Consider the following 18,673-nt stretch of genomic DNA (forward strand, 5'->3'; position numbering starts at 1 on the left):
TTATGGTGAACATTCATATAAGCATTGAATTCGTTACCTATGCAATTTAAATGTCTATAATTTCATACAGCATTGGACTGTCCTTCCAACACTGTGTACGACCCCTGCTTCAGTGGCTGTCCAGCAACCTGTTCCTCTGCTACGAGCACATTGTCCTGCAATACCACTTGCCAGGAAACATGTAGATGTGCAGATGGTCTTGTACTGGATGGTGGGCACTGTGTGGATCCATCACAGTGTGGTTGCACTCTGGATAGTGGTGTTTATATTCCGGTAAGTTTGAAATCGAGCGCTGAAGTACCTACCAGTATGTAAATTTTCCATGCTTCCATCACTGCTTAATCTGCAAGAGGATCAAGACATCTTCATTTGCCAATTCAGCTGTTCAAATTTGCCAAGAGCAGCTATGGTAATGCATCTGTAAAGTTGTTCATATATTCTAACTTCCAGCATTTTTCCTTTGTTGCACTTTTTGACAGTCTGGAGGAGCATGGACTGACCCAGGCTGCACACAACACTGCCTTTGTCGAGGTGGGCTTGCAGAGTGTTCCGAATTCCAGTGTGGAGAGAACGAAGAATGCGAAATCAGGAACGGTTTTCCAAGCTGTTACTGCAGAGATGGCTACACCTCTCTCGGAGATGCCTGCTTCAGAGGTGAGAAGTTCGTTTTCAGAAGTCATTAGATGAAGATGTTTTTATCAACATGCCACTTTGTACAAGATATAAGATAGCTCTGCAAGGCAATTGCGATGTACAGATGATGCCACTGATGTTGATACTGATCATTCCTTTTTTGTCTGATTTTGTCTTATACTTATAGCTCCTGGGTATTGCCAGATCTGGGGTGACCCCCATTATGTGACCTTTGACGATAAGAAATATAACTTCCAGGGTGATTGTGACTACACGCTGGTCAGAGATTGCCAGAATTCCAGTGACTACCACCTGTGGTCCAACAATGAACGGCTGCGCCCATCTGACAGTGTTTCTTACCTGAGGGAAGTGGTACTTGACCTGAGCGATAGAAGATACGCTCTGATCAAGGGCTTCCATGTCAGAGTGAATGGAAGAGATGTATCTGAAAACCTGCCTTACATGGATGAGCAAGTGTGGATCTACAGGGATGTGACATCCATGGTATGTCATAGATAAACCCTGTTTTTCATATTTAGTATTTCAAAAATGGTTGGGCTGTGTGTAATGTAAGGAATTCTATTACGTGCCATGTACTTTAGTTATCCCGTTCCTTCCGAAATTATTTAGCCTGATAGCCATCCCACAAACGAGATTAAAAATCGAAAACTCGACTCCTTCGCTGCCGTACAATACCGTGCGACTGTTCAGCGCGCGGAACAATGCGTGTGCGTTGAAGCGACCTAAAGCCTGGCCAGTCGCTCCGACGAGCAGGAACTTAGCGCATGCGCAGATCATTTCGCAATCTGCTGTGCTCTAAGTTCTTTCAGCTCTTCCGTACTGTAGGTTGTTTTTCTTCGTTATCTTTTTTTCCTCTTCTACCTACTTATTTTGTTCTTCTTTTTTCTCCTCCGTATCTATTTTTTTCCTTGTCACTCTTATTCCTCCTCCTTCTTCTTCTTCTTTTTCTTCTTCTTCCTATACTCTTTTTTATTTTGATACTCGATTTTATGAGAAAATACACAGTATATAAAAAGTAAACTATTTCAATGTAAGTTTCTGTTGCATAAAATTTATTTGAAATAGTTTATCAGCCAAAATTGACTGTTATAATTTACGTCTGACAATATAATGTAGCGAAAATATGTAAACATGATCAAATGAAACTCAAGAAGAATCCAGAACGGGGGGGGGGGGGGGGGGGGGGGGGGGAGGGGGGGGAGGTGAAAGGAGAGCCAAAATAGCATACTTATAAATACAGTACAGACTATATAACGATGCGCCCAACTTTCTCTCTCTCTCTCTCTCTCACTCTATAAAAACCGTGCATTATACTTTATCTCTCTCATACTGTTTTCTGTTCCGCGATTTCCGAAAGCACGTTTCGACATATAAATAAGAATTGTTAAAAGTAAGAGTTTGGATATAAAAACATCTCTTATGCAAAAAATAATATGACACAATCTTTTTTGACAGAACTAATATACGTCGGACAAAGGAAATAACTCCTTGGTCGGACATTATACTTTATGACTACGTCCAAGGTTCTATCTCTCTCTCTCTATCTGTCAATGTTGTTCCGCCATTTGCTTGTATGCCGGCATCATTCCTTCTTTGAGATAAATTATGATAACATATCCATGATGATGAAAACATACATCTTAAATACTAGGGAAAAAAAATAGAGAACGAGCGGCTGATAATGTCAAAATGAATATCACTGTACACAAATTATAGAAAGTAAAAGTTTTGATTTTGAATGTAAATCTCTGTTGCATCAAAATAAAATGAAACGTTCATTATATCGACGGAAATAATATACATCGGACATTATACTTTACCACAAAAGGGTCATCTAGAAGTAGGTGGATAACATTATAAGAGAAAGAAGAGAAAGAATGAAACTTTCTCTTTCAAAAACAGAAGAATAATGGAGAGGGAGACAAGGACACATACACAATAAATAAATATAAACAAGATAGGATTCTAGAGCGGAAGATGATATAGGGGAAACGAAATAGTTCTGAAGTATGGCCTAGAGAGCAAAAAAATTATTCTGTTTTATTTACTAATGTAAAGCGCTTTGATCATGTTTTATGTAAAGGCGCTATATAATATCAATATGTATGAATATATTGGCAAATTTTGACAATTATAGTTTGTAAGTATGAATTGACAAAGTACGTACAAATACAAATGACACAGAAATGTCTGCAAGTATTTGGGACCTATATAGAATATGTGAAAAGAGCTATATCTTTGTCTTTGGCCCATGATCCCACAACTTAGTTACGTAAGAGGAACAAAGAACGTTGACGGATGTAAAGGTTGTTGTCATGGTTATAAACCCCAACAATAGAAGAGCGGAAGTAAGGTAAGGGTATAATTGAATGGCAATGACCTGGCTTACAGCACTGATGATCCTACATGTATAACCATGTTTTTTTTGTGTGTGTTTTTTGGGGAGTGGGGTCTTGTTGTTTTTGCAATCATTCAAAGATAATATCAATCATACAAGATAAAGGAATGAACAAGAATATATGATATGCTAAAATGTAACAGACAAAAAGATGATGATGAGAAATGATTGTTTCTATCTCTTTTTTTCTCTTTTTCACTCTCTTTATGTGTGTGTGTGTCTCTCTCTCTTTCCTCTCTCTATCTCTCTCTCTCTCTCTCTCTCTCTCTCTCAAACTCTCCACTTTCTCCCTCTCTCTCCGTCTGTCTCTCTGTCTATCTGCCAATGTTGTTCCGCCATTTGCTTGTATGCCGGCACCATTCCTTCTTTGAGATTAATTATTATAACCTAAAATTATCCCTGATGATGTACATTATTATACCTTATATTTATTATAGGGAGCGAAAAAGAAAACGAGCGGCTGATAATGTCAAAATAAGAAGAATATTACTGTACAATATTTATACAAAATAAATTTTTTGAATGTAAATCTCTGTTGCATCAAACTGATATAAACAAATTGTTATTATGCTATATTGACGGTACTATTATCCGTCGGACATTGTGCTCTAGCCAAAAGATATAAACAAACAAAAAAAGAGAAAAACTAAAGAAAAAATCTGAGGTTTGTGGGGGGGGGGGGGGGGGGGTAGTCGGTGAGAAAAATATCATAATAATAAATACAGAACAGACTACGTCAAACTTTCTATCTATTCTGCCCCCGTCCACCCTCCTCTCTCTCTCTCTCTCTCTCCCTCTCGCTGTCTCTCTCTCTCTCTCTCTCTCTCTATCTCTCTTTCTACGTTGTTTTCCATCTTCATCTTTCATGATGTTGTCTACTATTCCGCCATTTACTTGCATGCCGGCATCATCCTTTCCTTGAGATTAATTATTATAACATATCCCTGATGTTATACGTCAGACATTATACTTTAGCGAAAAGAAATAATCAAACAAAAAAAGAAACGTACACAAAAGAAAAACAATCAGAGCTGGGGGGGGGGGGGGATCGGAGATAACTTTCTATCTCCCCCTCTTTCTCAAATATTTTATATCTCCTCTCACATATACCTTAGTATAGGGAACGCTATAGAGAGTGAGCGGCTGATAAAGTCGAAATGAGAAGAATATTACTGTCCAATACTTATAAAAGTAAAGCTTTTGAATGTAAATCTATGTTACATCAAACTGCTATACAAAAATGTTTATTATGCTATATTGACGTTACTATACGTCAGACATCATACTTTAGCCAGGAAATATAAACAAACAAAAAGAGAGACAAACTAAATAATAAATCTGAGCTTTGAGGGGGGGGGGGGGTCGGTGATACAAAATGTCATAATGATAAATCTAGCATACACCTGATCAAAACTCATTTTCGGAGACTAAATCGAGTACAACCTCGCGATCTTGCTTTAGACTTATAATACTGCTTGTTGTTGTTGACAATAGAGAGCTGACCTTTGGATTTTCCTTTCATGTGCAGTGAAGTGCATTGTTCCGCGCGTGCCGCGTGCCGTTATAGGCTTTGGCTTTGCGCTGCTCCCAATTGAAATACCAGCAGTATTGGTATTCTGTGCATGGAAGGTCTCAGCGAAAGTCAATATCTGTGGGACAGACATCGCGGAGCTCCAATACGCTGCTGTACGAATTTCATGTGAGAGAAAACTTGACATGCTAATGAAAAAGTACAAATATAATGAGTAATATTAAAGTAAACAAAACAGGAGTAATGGATAATGATAGCATATACTTTGGATAAACCCTCACATCCACTAGTTTAGTGAATTAATGGCAGGGAAAGGCAATTTTAGGCTTGTAAAGACGTCGTCTACCTGCCTATTATGGAAACCTGGTATACCAGGTTCCCGTCTGTGAGTGGGCTCCACGGGAGCCTGGTATACCAGGTTCCCGGAAGGAACGGGTTAAGTGTTTAAAATGGAAAAGCCTAGAAATTGATATGAATCTTCTGTATTCGTCGTTCATAGAGTTTTCCATGAGGTTGTGTGGTAATAAGTTATTCCAACCTCATGCAAGAAGTTTTGAATGTTCTTGCATGTTTAACGATGTGTGGGATTCTTTTTCCTTTCTCTTTTGTAGAATCTGGTAACAGATTTCTTATGGGTTAGCTACGATGGAATGGACAGTGCTGATGTGTACCTCAGTTACTTTGCAGGAAGAACTTGTGGCCTGTGTGGATCCTTTGATGGAGACCAGAACAATGATATGATACTTCCTTCAGGAGAATTGGTAAGATACTCCTTGCACTTAGTCTAGATGTCTGTTCTATTTGAACCCCCGTTTCAAATTCAGTTCGTTCTTGACTTGAAAAGAAATCTCAAAAGGTGCCATTCCATAATTCTAATATTTTGTGATGAGTGTTACAGTGATGCAATTACCAGTCTGATACTTTGATGATACTCATGATGGTTATGGTTGATGGTAATTCTCAACAGGCAAGATCAGCAACTGAGTTTGGAAACAGCTGGGTTGCGTACCCTGACCAATGTGATGGTGTGGATCCAGGTCCAACTGACCCTTGTGAGGATGGAGTGAACAGCTTGTCTGCATCCAACGATCTGTGCTATTATTTGAAGGATCCTTCCGGTAAGAATGAAACACATCTGAAACAACCTTCTCTTCCTGTAGTTTTCCTACAGTTCTGAATATTTGTATTTTTCAAAAACAGTATCAGTTTGTGGTTAGAGGAAAAGCTGTGAAGAAATTATCAAGATGGGTAGGAGACGATGGCTGGAAATATAGAATCACTTTCAATTGTCCATAAACCATTTTGACCTGCACTTTCTATTCCTTCAGGACCATTTGAATCCTGCCTTGAGATCGTGGATCCAGACGACTACTATGATTCGTGCGTCTATGACGTGTGTCTTACCGGTGATGATGCTCTGTGTTCCAGTCTTGCACAATATGCTCGTGCCTGCAGGAGCAAGGGAGGGAAACCTGGCAGATGGAGATTGCTTGTGGAAGAATGCCGTAAGTCACTAGAAAGACGATTTTTATTACGTTTGTCTGGAGAGTCGATGCATTGTTGTCAGAGAGATAAGATTGGAGAGAAATTTGTTTTCATGTAGGTTTTCAGATGATATTCTTGCATACATAAACTGTGTTCCATATTTGATCTTGTGTGCAGCACTGAACTGTCCTTCCAACACTGTGTACGACCCCTGCTTCAGTGGCTGTCCAGCAACCTGTTCCTCTGCTGCGAGCACATTGTCCTGCAATACCACTTGCCAGGAAACGTGTAGATGTGCAGATGGTCTTGTACTGGATGGTGGGCACTGTGTGGATCCATCACAGTGTGGTTGCACTCTGGATAGTGGTGTTTATATTCCGGTAAGTTTGAAATCGAGCGCTGAAGTACCTACCAGTATGAAAATGTTCCATGCTTCCATTCACTGCTTAATCTGCAAGAGGATCAAGACATCTTCATTTGCCAATTCAGCTGTTCAATTTTGCCAAGAGCAGCTATGGTAATGCATCTGTAAAGTTGTTCATATATTCTAACTTCCAGCATTTTTCCTTTGTTGCACTTTTTGACAGTCTGGAGGAGCATGGACTGACCCAGGCTGCACACAACACTGCCTTTGTCGAGGTGGGCTTGCAGAGTGTTCCGAATTCCAGTGTGGAGAGAACGAAGAATGCGAAATCAGGAACGGTTTTCCAAGCTGTTACTGCAGAGATGGCTACACCTCTCTCGGAGATGCCTGCTTCAGAGGTGAGAAGTTCGTTTTCAGAAGTCATTAGATGAAGATGTTTTTATCAACATGCCACTTTGTACAAGATATAAGATAGCTCTGCAAGGCAATTGCGATGTACAGATGATACCACTGATGTTGATACTGATCATTCCTTTTTTGTCTGATTTTGTCTCATACTTATAGCTCCTGGGTATTGCCAGATCTGGGGTGACCCCCATTATGTGACCTTTGACGATAAGAAATATAACTTCCAGGGTGATTGTGACTACACGCTGGTCAGAGATTGCCAGAATTCCAGTGACTACCACCTGTGGTCCAACAATGAACGGCTGCGCCCATCTGACAGTGTTTCTTACCTGAGGGAAGTGGTACTTGACCTGAGCGATAGAAGATACGCTCTGATCAAGGGCTTCCATGTCAGAGTGAATGGAAGAGATGTCTCTGAAAACCTGCCTTACATGGATGAGCAAGTGTGGATCTACAGGGATGTGACATCCATGGTATGTCATAGATAAACCCTGTTTTTCATATTTAGTATTTCAAAAATGGTTGGGCTGTGTGTAATGTAAGGAATTCTATTACGTGCCATGTACTTTAGTTATGTGTTTAAAATGGAAAAGCCTAGAAATTGATATGAATCTTCTGTATTCGTCGTTCATAGAGTTTTCCATGAGGTTGTGTGGTAATAAGTTATTCCAACCTCATGCAAGAAGTTTTGAATGTTCTTGCATGTTTAACGATGTGTGGGATTCTTTTTCCTTTCTCTTTTGTAGAATCTGGTAACAGATTTCTTATGGGTTAGCTACGATGGAATGGACAGTGCTGATGTGTACCTCAGTTACTTTGCAGGAAGAACTTGTGGCCTGTGTGGATCCTTTGATGGAGACCAGAACAATGATATGATACTTCCTTCAGGAGAATTGGTAAGATACTCCTTGCACTTAGTCTAGATGTCTGTTCTATTTGAACCCCCGTTTCAAATTCAGTTCGTTCTTGACTTGAAAAGAAATCTCAAAAGGTGCCATTCCATAATTCTAATATTTTGTGATGAGTGTTACAGTGATGCAATTACCAGTCTGATACTTTGATGATACTCATGATGGTTATGGTTGATGGTAATTCTCAACAGGCAAGATCAGCAACTGAGTTTGGAAACAGCTGGGTTGCGTACCCTGACCAATGTGATGGTGTGGATCCAGGTCCAACTGACCCTTGTGAGGATGGAGTGAACAGCTTGTCTGCATCCAACGATCTGTGCTTTTATTTGAAGGATCCTTCCGGTAAGAATGAAACACATCTGAAACAACCTTCTCTTCCTGTAGTTTTCCTACAGTTCTGAATATTTGTATTTTTCAAAAACAGTATCAGTTTGTGGTTAGAGGAAAAGCTGTGAAGAAATTATCAAGATGGGTAGGAGACGATGGCTGGGAAATATAGAATCACTTTCAATTGTCCATAAACCATTTGACCTGCACTTTCTATTCCTTCAGGACCATTTGAATCCTGCCTTGAGATCGTGGATCCAGACGACTACTATGATTCGTGCGTCTATGACGTGTGTCTTACCGGTGATGATGCTCTGTGTTCCAGTCTTGCACAATACGCTCGTGCCTGCAGGAGCAAGGGAGGGAAACCTGGCAGATGGAGATTGCTTGTGGAAGAATGCCGTAAGTCACTAGAAAGACGATTTTTATTACGTTTGTCTGGAGAGTCGATGCATTGTTGTCAGAGAGATAAGATTGGAGAGAAATTTGTTTTCATGTAGGTTTTCAGATGATATTCTTGCATACATAAACTGTGTTCCATATTTGATCTTGTGTGCAGCACTGAACTGTCCTTCCAACACTGTGTACGACCCCTGCTTCAGTGGCTGTCCAGCAACCTGTTCCTCTGCTGCGAGCACATTGTCCTGCAATACCACTTGCCAGGAAACGTGTAGATGTGCAGATGGTCTTGTACTGGATGGTGGGCACTGTGTGGATCCATCACAGTGTGGTTGCACTCTGGATAGTGGTGTTTATATTCCGGTAAGTTTGAAATCGAGCGCTGAAGTACCTACCAGTATGAAAATGTTCCATGCTTCCATTCACTGCTTAATCTGCAAGAGGATCAAGACATCTTCATTTGCCAATTCAGCTGTTCAATTTTGCCAAGAGCAGCTATGGTAATGCATCTGTAAAGTTGTTCATATATTCTAACTTCCAGCATTTTTCCTTTGTTGCACTTTTTGACAGTCTGGAGGAGCATGGACTGACCCAGGCTGCACACAACACTGCCTTTGTCGAGGTGGGCTTGCAGAGTGTTCCGAATTCCAGTGTGGAGAGAACGAAGAATGCGAAATCAGGAACGGTTTTCCAAGCTGTTACTGCAGAGATGGCTACACCTCTCTCGGAGATGCCTGCTTCAGAGGTGAGAAGTTCGTTTTCAGAAGTCATTAGATGAAGATGTTTTTATCAACATGCCACTTTGTACAAGATATAAGATAGCTCTGCAAGGCAATTGCGATGTACAGATGATACCACTGATGTTGATACTGATCATTCCTTTTTTGTCTGATTTTGTCTCATACTTATAGCTCCTGGGTATTGCCAGATCTGGGGTGACCCCCATTATGTGACCTTTGACGATAAGAAATATAACTTCCAGGGTGATTGTGACTACACGCTGGTCAGAGATTGCCAGAATTCCAGTGACTACCACCTGTGGTCCAACAATGAACGGCTGCGCCCATCTGACAGTGTTTCTTACCTGAGGGAAGTGGTACTTGACCTGAGCGATAGAAGATACGCTCTGATCAAGGGCTTCCATGTCAGAGTGAATGGAAGAGATGTCTCTGAAAACCTGCCTTACATGGATGAGCAAGTGTGGATCTACAGGGATGTGACATCCATGGTATGTCATAGATAAACCCTGTTTTTCATATTTAGTATTTCAAAAATGGTTGGGCTGTGTGTAATGTAAGGAATTCTATTACGTGCCATGTACTTTAGTTATGTGTTTAAAATGGAAAAGCCTAGAAATTGATATGAATCTTCTGTATTCGTCGTTCATAGAGTTTTCCATGAGGTTGTGTGGTAATAAGTTATTCCAACCTCATGCAAGAAGTTTTGAATGTTCTTGCATGTTTAACGATGTGTGGGATTCTTTTTCCTTTCTCTTTTGTAGAATCTGGTAACAGATTTCTTATGGGTTAGCTACGATGGAATGGACAGTGCTGATGTGTACCTCAGTTACTTTGCAGGAAGAACTTGTGGCCTGTGTGGATCCTTTGATGGAGACCAGAACAATGATATGATACTTCCTTCAGGAGAATTGGTAAGATACTCCTTGCACTTAGTCTAGATGTCTGTTCTATTTGAACCCCCGTTTCAAATTCAGTTCGTTCTTGACTTGAAAAGAAATCTCAAAAGGTGCCATTCCATAATTCTAATATTTTGTGATGAGTGTTACAGTGATGCAATTACCAGTCTGATACTTTGATGATACTCATGATGGTTATGGTTGATGGTAATTCTCAACAGGCAAGATCAGCAACTGAGTTTGGAAACAGCTGGGTTGCGTACCCTGACCAATGTGATGGTGTGGATCCAGGTCCAACTGACCCTTGTGAGGATGGAGTGAACAGCTTGTCTGCATCCAACGATCTGTGCTATTATTTGAAGGATCCTTCCGGTAAGAATGAAACACATCTGAAACAACCTTCTCTTCCTGTAGTTTTCCTACAGTTCTGAATATTTGTATTTTTCAAAAACAGTATCAGTTTGTGGTTAGAGGAAAAGCTGTGAAGAAATTATCAAGATGGGTAGGAGACGATGGCTGGGAAATATAGAATCACTTTCAATTGTCCATAAACCATTTTGACCTGCACTTTCTATTCCTTCAGGACCATTTGAATCCTGCCTTGAGATCGTGGATCCAGACGACTACTATGATTCGTGCGTCTATGACGTGTGTCTACCGGTGATGATGCTCTGTGTTCCAGTCTTGCACAATACGCTCGTGCCTGCAGGAGCAAGGGAGGGAAACCTGGCAGATGGAGATTGCTTGTGGAAGAATGCCGTAAGTCACTAGAAAGACGATTTTTATTACGTTTGTCTGGAGAGTCGATGCATTGTTGTCAGAGAGATAAGATTGGAGAGAAATTTGTTTTCATGTAGGTTTTCAGATGATATTCTTGCATACATAAACTGTGTTCCATATTTGATCTTGTGTGCAGCACTGAACTGTCCTTCCAACACTGTGTACGACCCCTGCTTCAGTGGCTGTCCAGCAACCTGTTCCTCTGCTGCGAGCACATTGTCCTGCAATACCACTTGCCAGGAAACGTGTAGATGTGCAGATGGTCTTGTACTGGATGGTGGGCACTGTGTGGATCCATCACAGTGTGGTTGCACTCTGGATAGTGGTGTTTATATTCCGGTAAGTTTGAAATCGAGCGCTGAAGTACCTACCAGTATGAAAATGTTCCATGCTTCCATTCACTGCTTAATCTGCAAGAGGATCAAGACATCTTCATTTGCCAATTCAGCTGTTCAATTTTGCCAAGAGCAGCTATGGTAATGCATCTGTAAAGTTGTTCATATATTCTAACTTCCAGCATTTTCCTTTGTTGCACTTTTTGACAGTCTGGAGGAGCATGGACTGACCCAGGCTGCACACAACACTGCCTTTGTCGAGGTGGGCTTGCAGAGTGTTCCGAATTCCAGTGTGGAGAGAACGAAGAATGCGAAATCAGGAACGGTTTTCCAAGCTGTTACTGCAGAGATGGCTACACCTCTCTCGGAGATGCCTGCTTCAGAGGTGAGAAGTTCGTTTTCAGAAGTCATTAGATGAAGATGTTTTTATCAACATGCCACTTTGTACAAGATATAAGATAGCTCTGCAAGGCAATTGCGATGTACAGATGATACCACTGATGTTGATACTGATCATTCCTTTTTGTCTGATTTTGTCTCATACTTATAGCTCCTGGGTATTGCCAGATCTGGGGTGACCCCCATTATGTGACCTTTGACGATAAGAAATATAACTTCCAGGGTGATTGTGACTACACGCTGGTCAGAGATTGCCAGAATTCCAGTGACTACCACCTGTGGTCCAACAATGAACGGCTGCGCCCATCTGACAGTGTTTCTTACCTGAGGGAAGTGGTACTTGACCTGAGCGATAGAAGATACGCTCTGATCAAGGGCTTCCATGTCAGAGTGAATGGAAGAGATGTCTCTGAAAACCTGCCTTACATGGATGAGCAAGTGTGGATCTACAGGGATGTGACATCCATGGTATGTCATAGATAAACCCTGTTTTTCATATTTAGTATTTCAAAAATGGTTGGGCTGTGTGTAATGTAAGGAATTCTATTACGTGCCATGTACTTTAGTTATGTGTTTAAAATGGAAAAGCCTAGAAATTGATATGAATCTTCTGTATTCGTCGTTCATAGAGTTTTCCATGAGGTTGTGTGGTAATAAGTTATTCCAACCTCATGCAAGAAGTTTTGAATGTTCTTGCATGTTTAACGATGTGTGGGATTCTTTTTCCTTTCTCTTTTGTAGAATCTGGTAACAGATTTCTTATGGGTTAGCTACGATGGAATGGACAGTGCTGATGTGTACCTCAGTTACTTTGCAGGAAGAACTTGTGGCCTGTGTGGATCCTTTGATGGAGACCAGAACAATGATATGATACTTCCTTCAGGAGAATTGGTAAGATACTCCTTGCACTTAGTCTAGATGTCTGTTCTATTTGAACCCCCGTTTCAAATTCAGTTCGTTCTTGACTTGAAAAGAAATCTCAAAAGGTGCCATTCCATAATTCTAATATTTTGTGATGAGTGTTACAGTGATGCAATTACCAGTCTGATACTTTGATGATACTCATGATGGTTATGGTTGATGGTAATTCTCAACAGGCAAGATCAGCAACTGAGTTTGGAAACAGCTGGGTTGCGTACCCTGACCAATGTGATGGTGTGGATCCAGGTCCAACTGACCCTTGTGAGGATGGAGTGAACAGCTTGTCTGCATCCAACGATCTGTGCTATTATTTGAAGGATCCTTCCGGTAAGAATGAAACACATCTGAAACAACCTTCTCTTCCTGTAGTTTTCCTACAGTTCTGAATATTTGTATTTTTCAAAAACAGTATCAGTTTGTGGTTAGAGGAAAAGCTGTGAAGAAATTATCAAGATGGGTAGGAGACGATGGCTGGGAAATATAGAATCACTTTCAATTGTCCATAAACCATTTTGACCTGCACTTTCTATTCCTTCAGGACCATTTGAATCCTGCCTTGAGATCGTGGATCCAGACGACTACTATGATTCGTGCGTCTATGACGTGTGTCTTACCGGTGATGATGCTCTGTGTTCCAGTCTTGCACAATACGCTCGTGCCTGCAGGAGCAAGGGAGGGAAACCTGGCAGATGGAGATTGCTTGTGGAAGAATGCCGTAAGTCACTAGAAAGACGATTTTTATTACGTTTGTCTGGAGAGTCGATGCATTGTTGTCAGAGAGATAAGATTGGAGAGAAATTTGTTTTCATGTAGGTTTTCAGATGATATTCTTGCATACATAAACTGTGTTCCATATTTGATCTTGTGTGCAGCACTGAACTGTCCTTCCAACACTGTGTACGACCCCTGCTTCAGTGGCTGTCCAGCAACCTGTTCCTCTGCTGCGAGCACATTGTCCTGCAATACCACTTGCCAGGAAACGTGTAGATGTGCAGATGGTCTTGTACTGGATGGTGGGCACTGTGTGGATCCATCACAGTGTGGTTGCACTCTGGATAGTGGTGTTTATATTCGGTAAGTTTGAAATCGAGCGCTGAAGTACCTACCAGTATGAAAATGTTCCATGCTTCCATCACTGCTTAATCTGCAAGAGGATCAAGACATCTTCATTTGCCAATTCAGCTGTTCAATTTTGCCAAGAGCAGCTATGGTAATGCATCTGTAAAGTTGTTCATATATTCTAACTTCCAGCATTTTTCCTTTGTTGCACTTTTTGACAGTCTGGAGGAGCATGGACTGACCCAGGCTGCACACAACACTGCCTTTGTCGAGGTGGGCTTGCAGAGTGTTCCGAATTCCAGTGTGGAGAGAACGAAGAATGCGAAATCAGGAACGGTTTTCCAAGCTGTTACTGCAGAGATGGCTACACCTCTCTCGGAGATGCCTGCTTCAGAGGTGAGAAGTTCGTTTTCAGAAGTCATTAGATGAAGATGTTTTTATCAACATGCCACTTTGTACAAGATATAAGATAGCTCTGCAAGGCAATTGCGATGTACAGATGATACCACTGATGTTGATACTGATCATTCCTTTTTTGTCTGATTTTGTCTCATACTTATAGCTCCTGGGTATTGCCAGATCTGGGGTGACCCCCATTATGTGACCTTTGACGATAAGAAATATAACTTCCAGGGTGATTGTGACTACACGCTGGTCAGAGATTGCCAGAATTCCAGTGACTACCACCTGTGGTCCAACAATGAACGGCTGCGCCCATCTGACAGTGTTTCTTACCTGAGGGAAGTGGTACTTGACCTGAGCGATAGAAGATACGCTCTGATCAAGGGCTTCCATGTCAGAGTGAATGGAAGAGATGTCTCTGAAAACCTGCCTTACATGGATGAGCAAGTGTGGATCTACAGGGATGTGACATCCATGGTATGTCATAGATAAACCCTGTTTTTCATATTTAGTATTTCAAAAATGGTTGGGCTGTGTGTAATGTAAGGAATTCTATTACGTGCCATGTACTTTAGTTATGTGTTTAAAATGGAAAAGCCTAGAAATTGATATGAATCTTCTGTATTCGTCGTTCATAGAGTTTTCCATGAGGTTGTGTGGTAATAAGTTATTCCAACCTCATGCAAGAAGTTTTGAATGTTCTTGCATGTTTAACGATGTGTGGGATTCTTTTTCCTTTCTCTTTTGTAGAATCTGGTAACAGATTTCTTATGGGTTAGCTACGATGGATGGACAGTGCTGATGTGTACCTCAGTTACTTTGCAGGAAGAACTTGTGGCCTGTGTGGATCCTTTGATGGAGACCAGAACAATGATATGATACTTCCTTCAGGAGAATTGGTAAGATACTCCTTGCACTTAGTCTAGATGTCTGTTCTATTTGAACCCCCGTTTCAAATTCAGTTCGTTCTTGACTTGAAAAGAAATCTCAAAAGGTGCCATTCCATAATTCTAATATTTTGTGATGAGTGTTACAGTGATGCAATTACCAGTCTGATACTTTGATGATACTCATGATGGTTATGGTTGATGGTAATTCTCAACAGGCAAGATCAGCAACTGAGTTTGGAAACAGCTGGGTTGCGTACCCTGACCAATGTGATGGTGTGGATCCAGGTCCAACTGACCCTTGTGAGGATGGAGTGAACAGCTTGTCTGCATCCAACGATCTGTGCTATTATTTGAAGGATCCTTCCGGTAAGAATGAAACACATCTGAAACAACCTTCTCTTCCTGTAGTTTTCCTACAGTTCTGAATATTTGTATTTTTCAAAAACAGTATCAGTTTGTGGTTAGAGGAAAAGCTGTGAAGAAATTATCAAGATGGGTAGGAGACGATGGCTGGGAAATATAGAATCACTTTCAATTGTCCATAAACCATTTTGACCTGCACTTTCTATTCCTTCAGGACCATTTGAATCCTGCCTTGAGATCGTGGATCCAGACGACTACTATGATTCGTGCGTCTATGACGTGTGTCTTACCGGTGATGATGCTCTGTGTTCCAGTCTTGCACAATACGCTCGTGCCTGCAGGAGCAAGGGAGGGAAACCTGGCAGATGGAGATTGCTTGTGGAAGAATGCCGTAAGTCACTAGAAAGACGATTTTTATTACGTTTGTCTGGAGAGTCGATGCATTGTTGTCAGAGAGATAAGATTGGAGAGAAATTTGTTTTCATGTAGGTTTTCAGATGATATTCTTGCATACATAAACTGTGTTCCATATTTGATCTTGTGTGCAGCACTGAACTGTCCTTCCAACACTGTGTACGACCCCTGCTTCAGTGGCTGTCCAGCAACCTGTTCCTCTGCTGCGAGCACATTGTCCTGCAATACCACTTGCCAGGAAACGTGTAGATGTGCAGATGGTCTTGTACTGGATGGTGGGCACTGTGTGGATCCATCACAGTGTGGTTGCACTCTGGATAGTGGTGTTTATATTCCGGTAAGTTTGAAATCGAGCGCTGAAGTACCTACCAGTATGAAAATGTTCCATGCTTCCATTCACTGCTTAATCTGCAAGAGGATCAAGACATCTTCATTTGCCAATTCAGCTGTTCAATTTTGCCAAGAGCAGCTATGGTAATGCATCTGTAAAGTTGTTCATATATTCTAACTTCCAGCATTTTTCCTTTGTTGCACTTTTGACAGTCTGGAGGAGCATGGACTGACCCAGGCTGCACACAACACTGCCTTTGTCGAGGTGGGCTTGCAGAGTGTTCCGAATTCCAGTGTGGAGAGAAACGAAGAATGCGAAATCAGGAACGGTTTTCCAAGCTGTTACTGCAGAGATGGCTACACCTCTCTCGGAGATGCCTGCTTCAGAGGTGAGAAGTTCGTTTCAGAAGTCATTAGATGAAGATGTTTTTATCAACATGCCACTTTGTACAAGATATAAGATAGCTCTGCAAGGCAATTGCGATGTACAGATGATACCACTGATGTTGATACTGATCATTCCTTTTTTGTCTGATTTTGTCTCATACTTATAGCTCCTGGGTATTGCCAGATCTGGGGTGACCCCCATTATGTGACCTTTGACGATAAGAAATATAACTTCCAGGGTGATTGTGACTACACGCTGGTCAGAGATTGCCAGAATTCCAGTGACTACCACCTGTGGTCCAACAATGAACGGCTGCGCCCATCTGACAGTGTTTCTTACCTGAGGGAAGTGGTACTTGACCTGAGCGATAGAAGATACGCTCTGATCAAGGGCTTCCATGTCAGAGTGAATGGAAGAGATGTATCTGAAAACCTGCCTTACATGGATGAGCAAGTGTGGATCTACAGGGATGTGACATCCATGGTATGTCATAGATAAACCCTGTTTTTCATATTTAGTATTTCAAAAATGGTTGGGCTGTGTGTAATGTAAGGAATTCTATTACGTGCCATGTACTTTAGTTATGTGTTTAAAATGGAAAAGCCTAGAAATTGATATGAATCTTCTGTATTCGTCGTTCATAGAGTTTTCCATGAGGTTGTGTGGTAATAAGTTATTCCAACCTCATGCAAGAAGTTTTGAATGTTCTTGCATGTTTAACGATGTGTGGGATTCTTTTTCCTTTCTCTTTTGTAGAATCTGGTAACAGATTTCTTATGGGTTAGCTACGATGGAATGGACAGTGCTGATGTGTACCTCAGTTACTTTGCAGGAAGAACTTGTGGCCTGTGTGGATCCTTTGATGGAGACCAGAACAATGATATGATACTTCCTTCAGGAGAATTGGTAAGATACTCCTTGCACTTAGTCTAGATGTCTGTTCTATTTGAACCCCCGTTTCAAATTCAGTTCGTTCTTGACTTGAAAAGAAATCTCAAAAGGTGCCATTCCATAATTCTAATATTTTGTGATGAGTGTTACAGTGATGCAATTACCAGTCTGATACTTTGATGATACTCATGATGGTTATGGTTGATGGTAATTCTCAACAGGCAAGATCAGCAACTGAGTTTGGAAACACAGCTGGTTGCGTACCCTGACCAATGTGATGGTGTGGATCCAGGTCCAACTGACCCTTGTGAGGATGGAGTGAACAGCTTGTCTGCATCCAACGATCTGTGCTATTATTTGAAGGATCCTTCCGGTAAGAATGAAACACATCTGAAACAACCTTCCTTCCTGTAGTTTTCCTACAGTTCTGAATATTTGTATTTTTCAAAAACAGTATCCAGTTGTGGTTAGAGGAAAAGCGTGAAGAAATTATCAAGATGGGTAGGAGACGATGGCTGGGAAATATAGAATCACTTTCAATTGTCCATAAACCATTTTGACCTGCACTTTCTATTCCTTCAGGACCATTTGAATCCTGCCTGAGATCGTGGATCCAGACGACTACTATGATTCGTGCGTCTATGACGTGTGTCTTACCGCGTATGATGATGCTCTGTGTTCCAGTCTTGCACAATACGCTCGTGCCTGCAGGAGCAAGGGAGGGAAACCTGGCAGATGGAGATTGCTTGTGGAAGAATGCCGTAAGTCACTAGAAAGACGATTTTTATTACGTTTGTCTGGAGAGTCGATGCAGTTGTCAGAGAGATAAGATTGGAGAGAAATTTGTTTTCATGTAGGTTTTCAGATGATATTCTTGCATACATAAACTGTGTTCCATATTGATCTTGGTGTGCAGCACTGAACTGTCCTTCCAACACTGTGTACGACCCCTGCTTCAGTGGCTGTCCAGCAACCTGTTCCTAGGTCTGCGAGCACATTGTCCTGCAATACCACTTGCCAGAAACGTTGTAGATGTGCAGATGGTCTTGTACTGGATGGTGGGCACTGTGTGGATCCATCACAGTGTGGTTGCATCTGCTGATAGTGGTGTTATATTCCGGTAAGTTTGAAATCGAGCGCTGAAGTACCTACCAGTATGTAAATTTTCCTGCTTCCATCACTGCTTAATCTGCAAGAGGATCAAGACATCTTCATTTGCCAATTCAGCTGTTCAATTTTGCCAAGAGCAGACTATGGTAATGCATTCTGTAAAGTTGTTATATATTCTAACTTCCAGCATTTTTCCTTTGTTGCACTTTTTGACAGTCTGGAGGAGCATGGACGGACCCAGGCTGCACACAACACTGCCTTTGTCGAGGTGGGCTTGC

The 18,673-nt window shown here is 41.3% G+C and overlaps 2 protein-coding genes and 1 long non-coding RNA gene across 3 annotated transcripts in view; all 3 read left to right on the plus strand.

Moving 5' to 3' along the window:
- Positions 1–11,144, plus strand: part of LOC575229 (IgGFc-binding protein-like) — a 27,974-nt gene extending 16,830 nt beyond the window's left edge. The window contains exons 20-38 of the mRNA XM_030992344.1: positions 71–273; positions 480–654; positions 821–1,137; positions 5,195–5,344; positions 5,551–5,701; positions 5,912–6,088; positions 6,246–6,448; positions 6,656–6,830; positions 6,997–7,313; positions 7,587–7,736; positions 7,943–8,093; positions 8,304–8,480; positions 8,638–8,840; positions 9,048–9,222; positions 9,389–9,705; positions 9,979–10,128; positions 10,335–10,485; positions 10,697–10,872; positions 11,030–11,144. Coding sequence (XP_030848204.1) covers positions 71–273; positions 480–654; positions 821–1,137; positions 5,195–5,344; positions 5,551–5,701; positions 5,912–6,088; positions 6,246–6,448; positions 6,656–6,830; positions 6,997–7,313; positions 7,587–7,736; positions 7,943–8,093; positions 8,304–8,480; positions 8,638–8,840; positions 9,048–9,222; positions 9,389–9,705; positions 9,979–10,128; positions 10,335–10,485; positions 10,697–10,872; positions 11,030–11,035 — 3,524 coding nt within the window. The 3' untranslated portion in view covers positions 11,036–11,144. The remainder of the gene's footprint in view (positions 1–70; positions 274–479; positions 655–820; positions 1,138–5,194; positions 5,345–5,550; positions 5,702–5,911; positions 6,089–6,245; positions 6,449–6,655; positions 6,831–6,996; positions 7,314–7,586; positions 7,737–7,942; positions 8,094–8,303; positions 8,481–8,637; positions 8,841–9,047; positions 9,223–9,388; positions 9,706–9,978; positions 10,129–10,334; positions 10,486–10,696; positions 10,873–11,029) is intronic.
- Positions 11,145–11,167: 23 nt separating this feature from the next.
- On the plus strand, positions 11,168–17,327 carry LOC115926502 (zonadhesin-like). The gene is made up of 15 exons (XM_030991264.1): positions 11,168–11,232; positions 11,439–11,620; positions 11,779–12,095; positions 12,369–12,518; positions 12,725–12,875; positions 13,087–13,263; positions 13,421–13,622; positions 13,829–14,010; positions 14,170–14,486; positions 15,115–15,265; positions 15,477–15,653; positions 15,854–16,013; positions 16,220–16,395; positions 16,561–16,877; positions 17,151–17,327. The coding sequence occupies exons 1-15, from the start codon at positions 11,168–11,170 to the stop codon at positions 17,325–17,327; spliced, it is 2,901 nt and encodes a 966-aa protein (XP_030847124.1).
- Positions 13,701–14,799, plus strand: LOC115926856. The gene is made up of 3 exons (XR_004065310.1): positions 13,701–14,003; positions 14,170–14,486; positions 14,760–14,799. It is a non-coding gene; the product is annotated as an uncharacterized LOC115926856 (long non-coding RNA).
- Positions 17,328–18,673: the final 1,346 nt, after the last annotated feature.

Source organism: Strongylocentrotus purpuratus, unplaced genomic scaffold (genome assembly GCF_000002235.5).
Source record: "Strongylocentrotus purpuratus isolate Spur 01 unplaced genomic scaffold, Spur_5.0 spur5_scaffold_2, whole genome shotgun sequence".
Classification (NCBI taxonomy): Eukaryota; Metazoa; Echinodermata; class Echinoidea; order Camarodonta; family Strongylocentrotidae; genus Strongylocentrotus; species Strongylocentrotus purpuratus.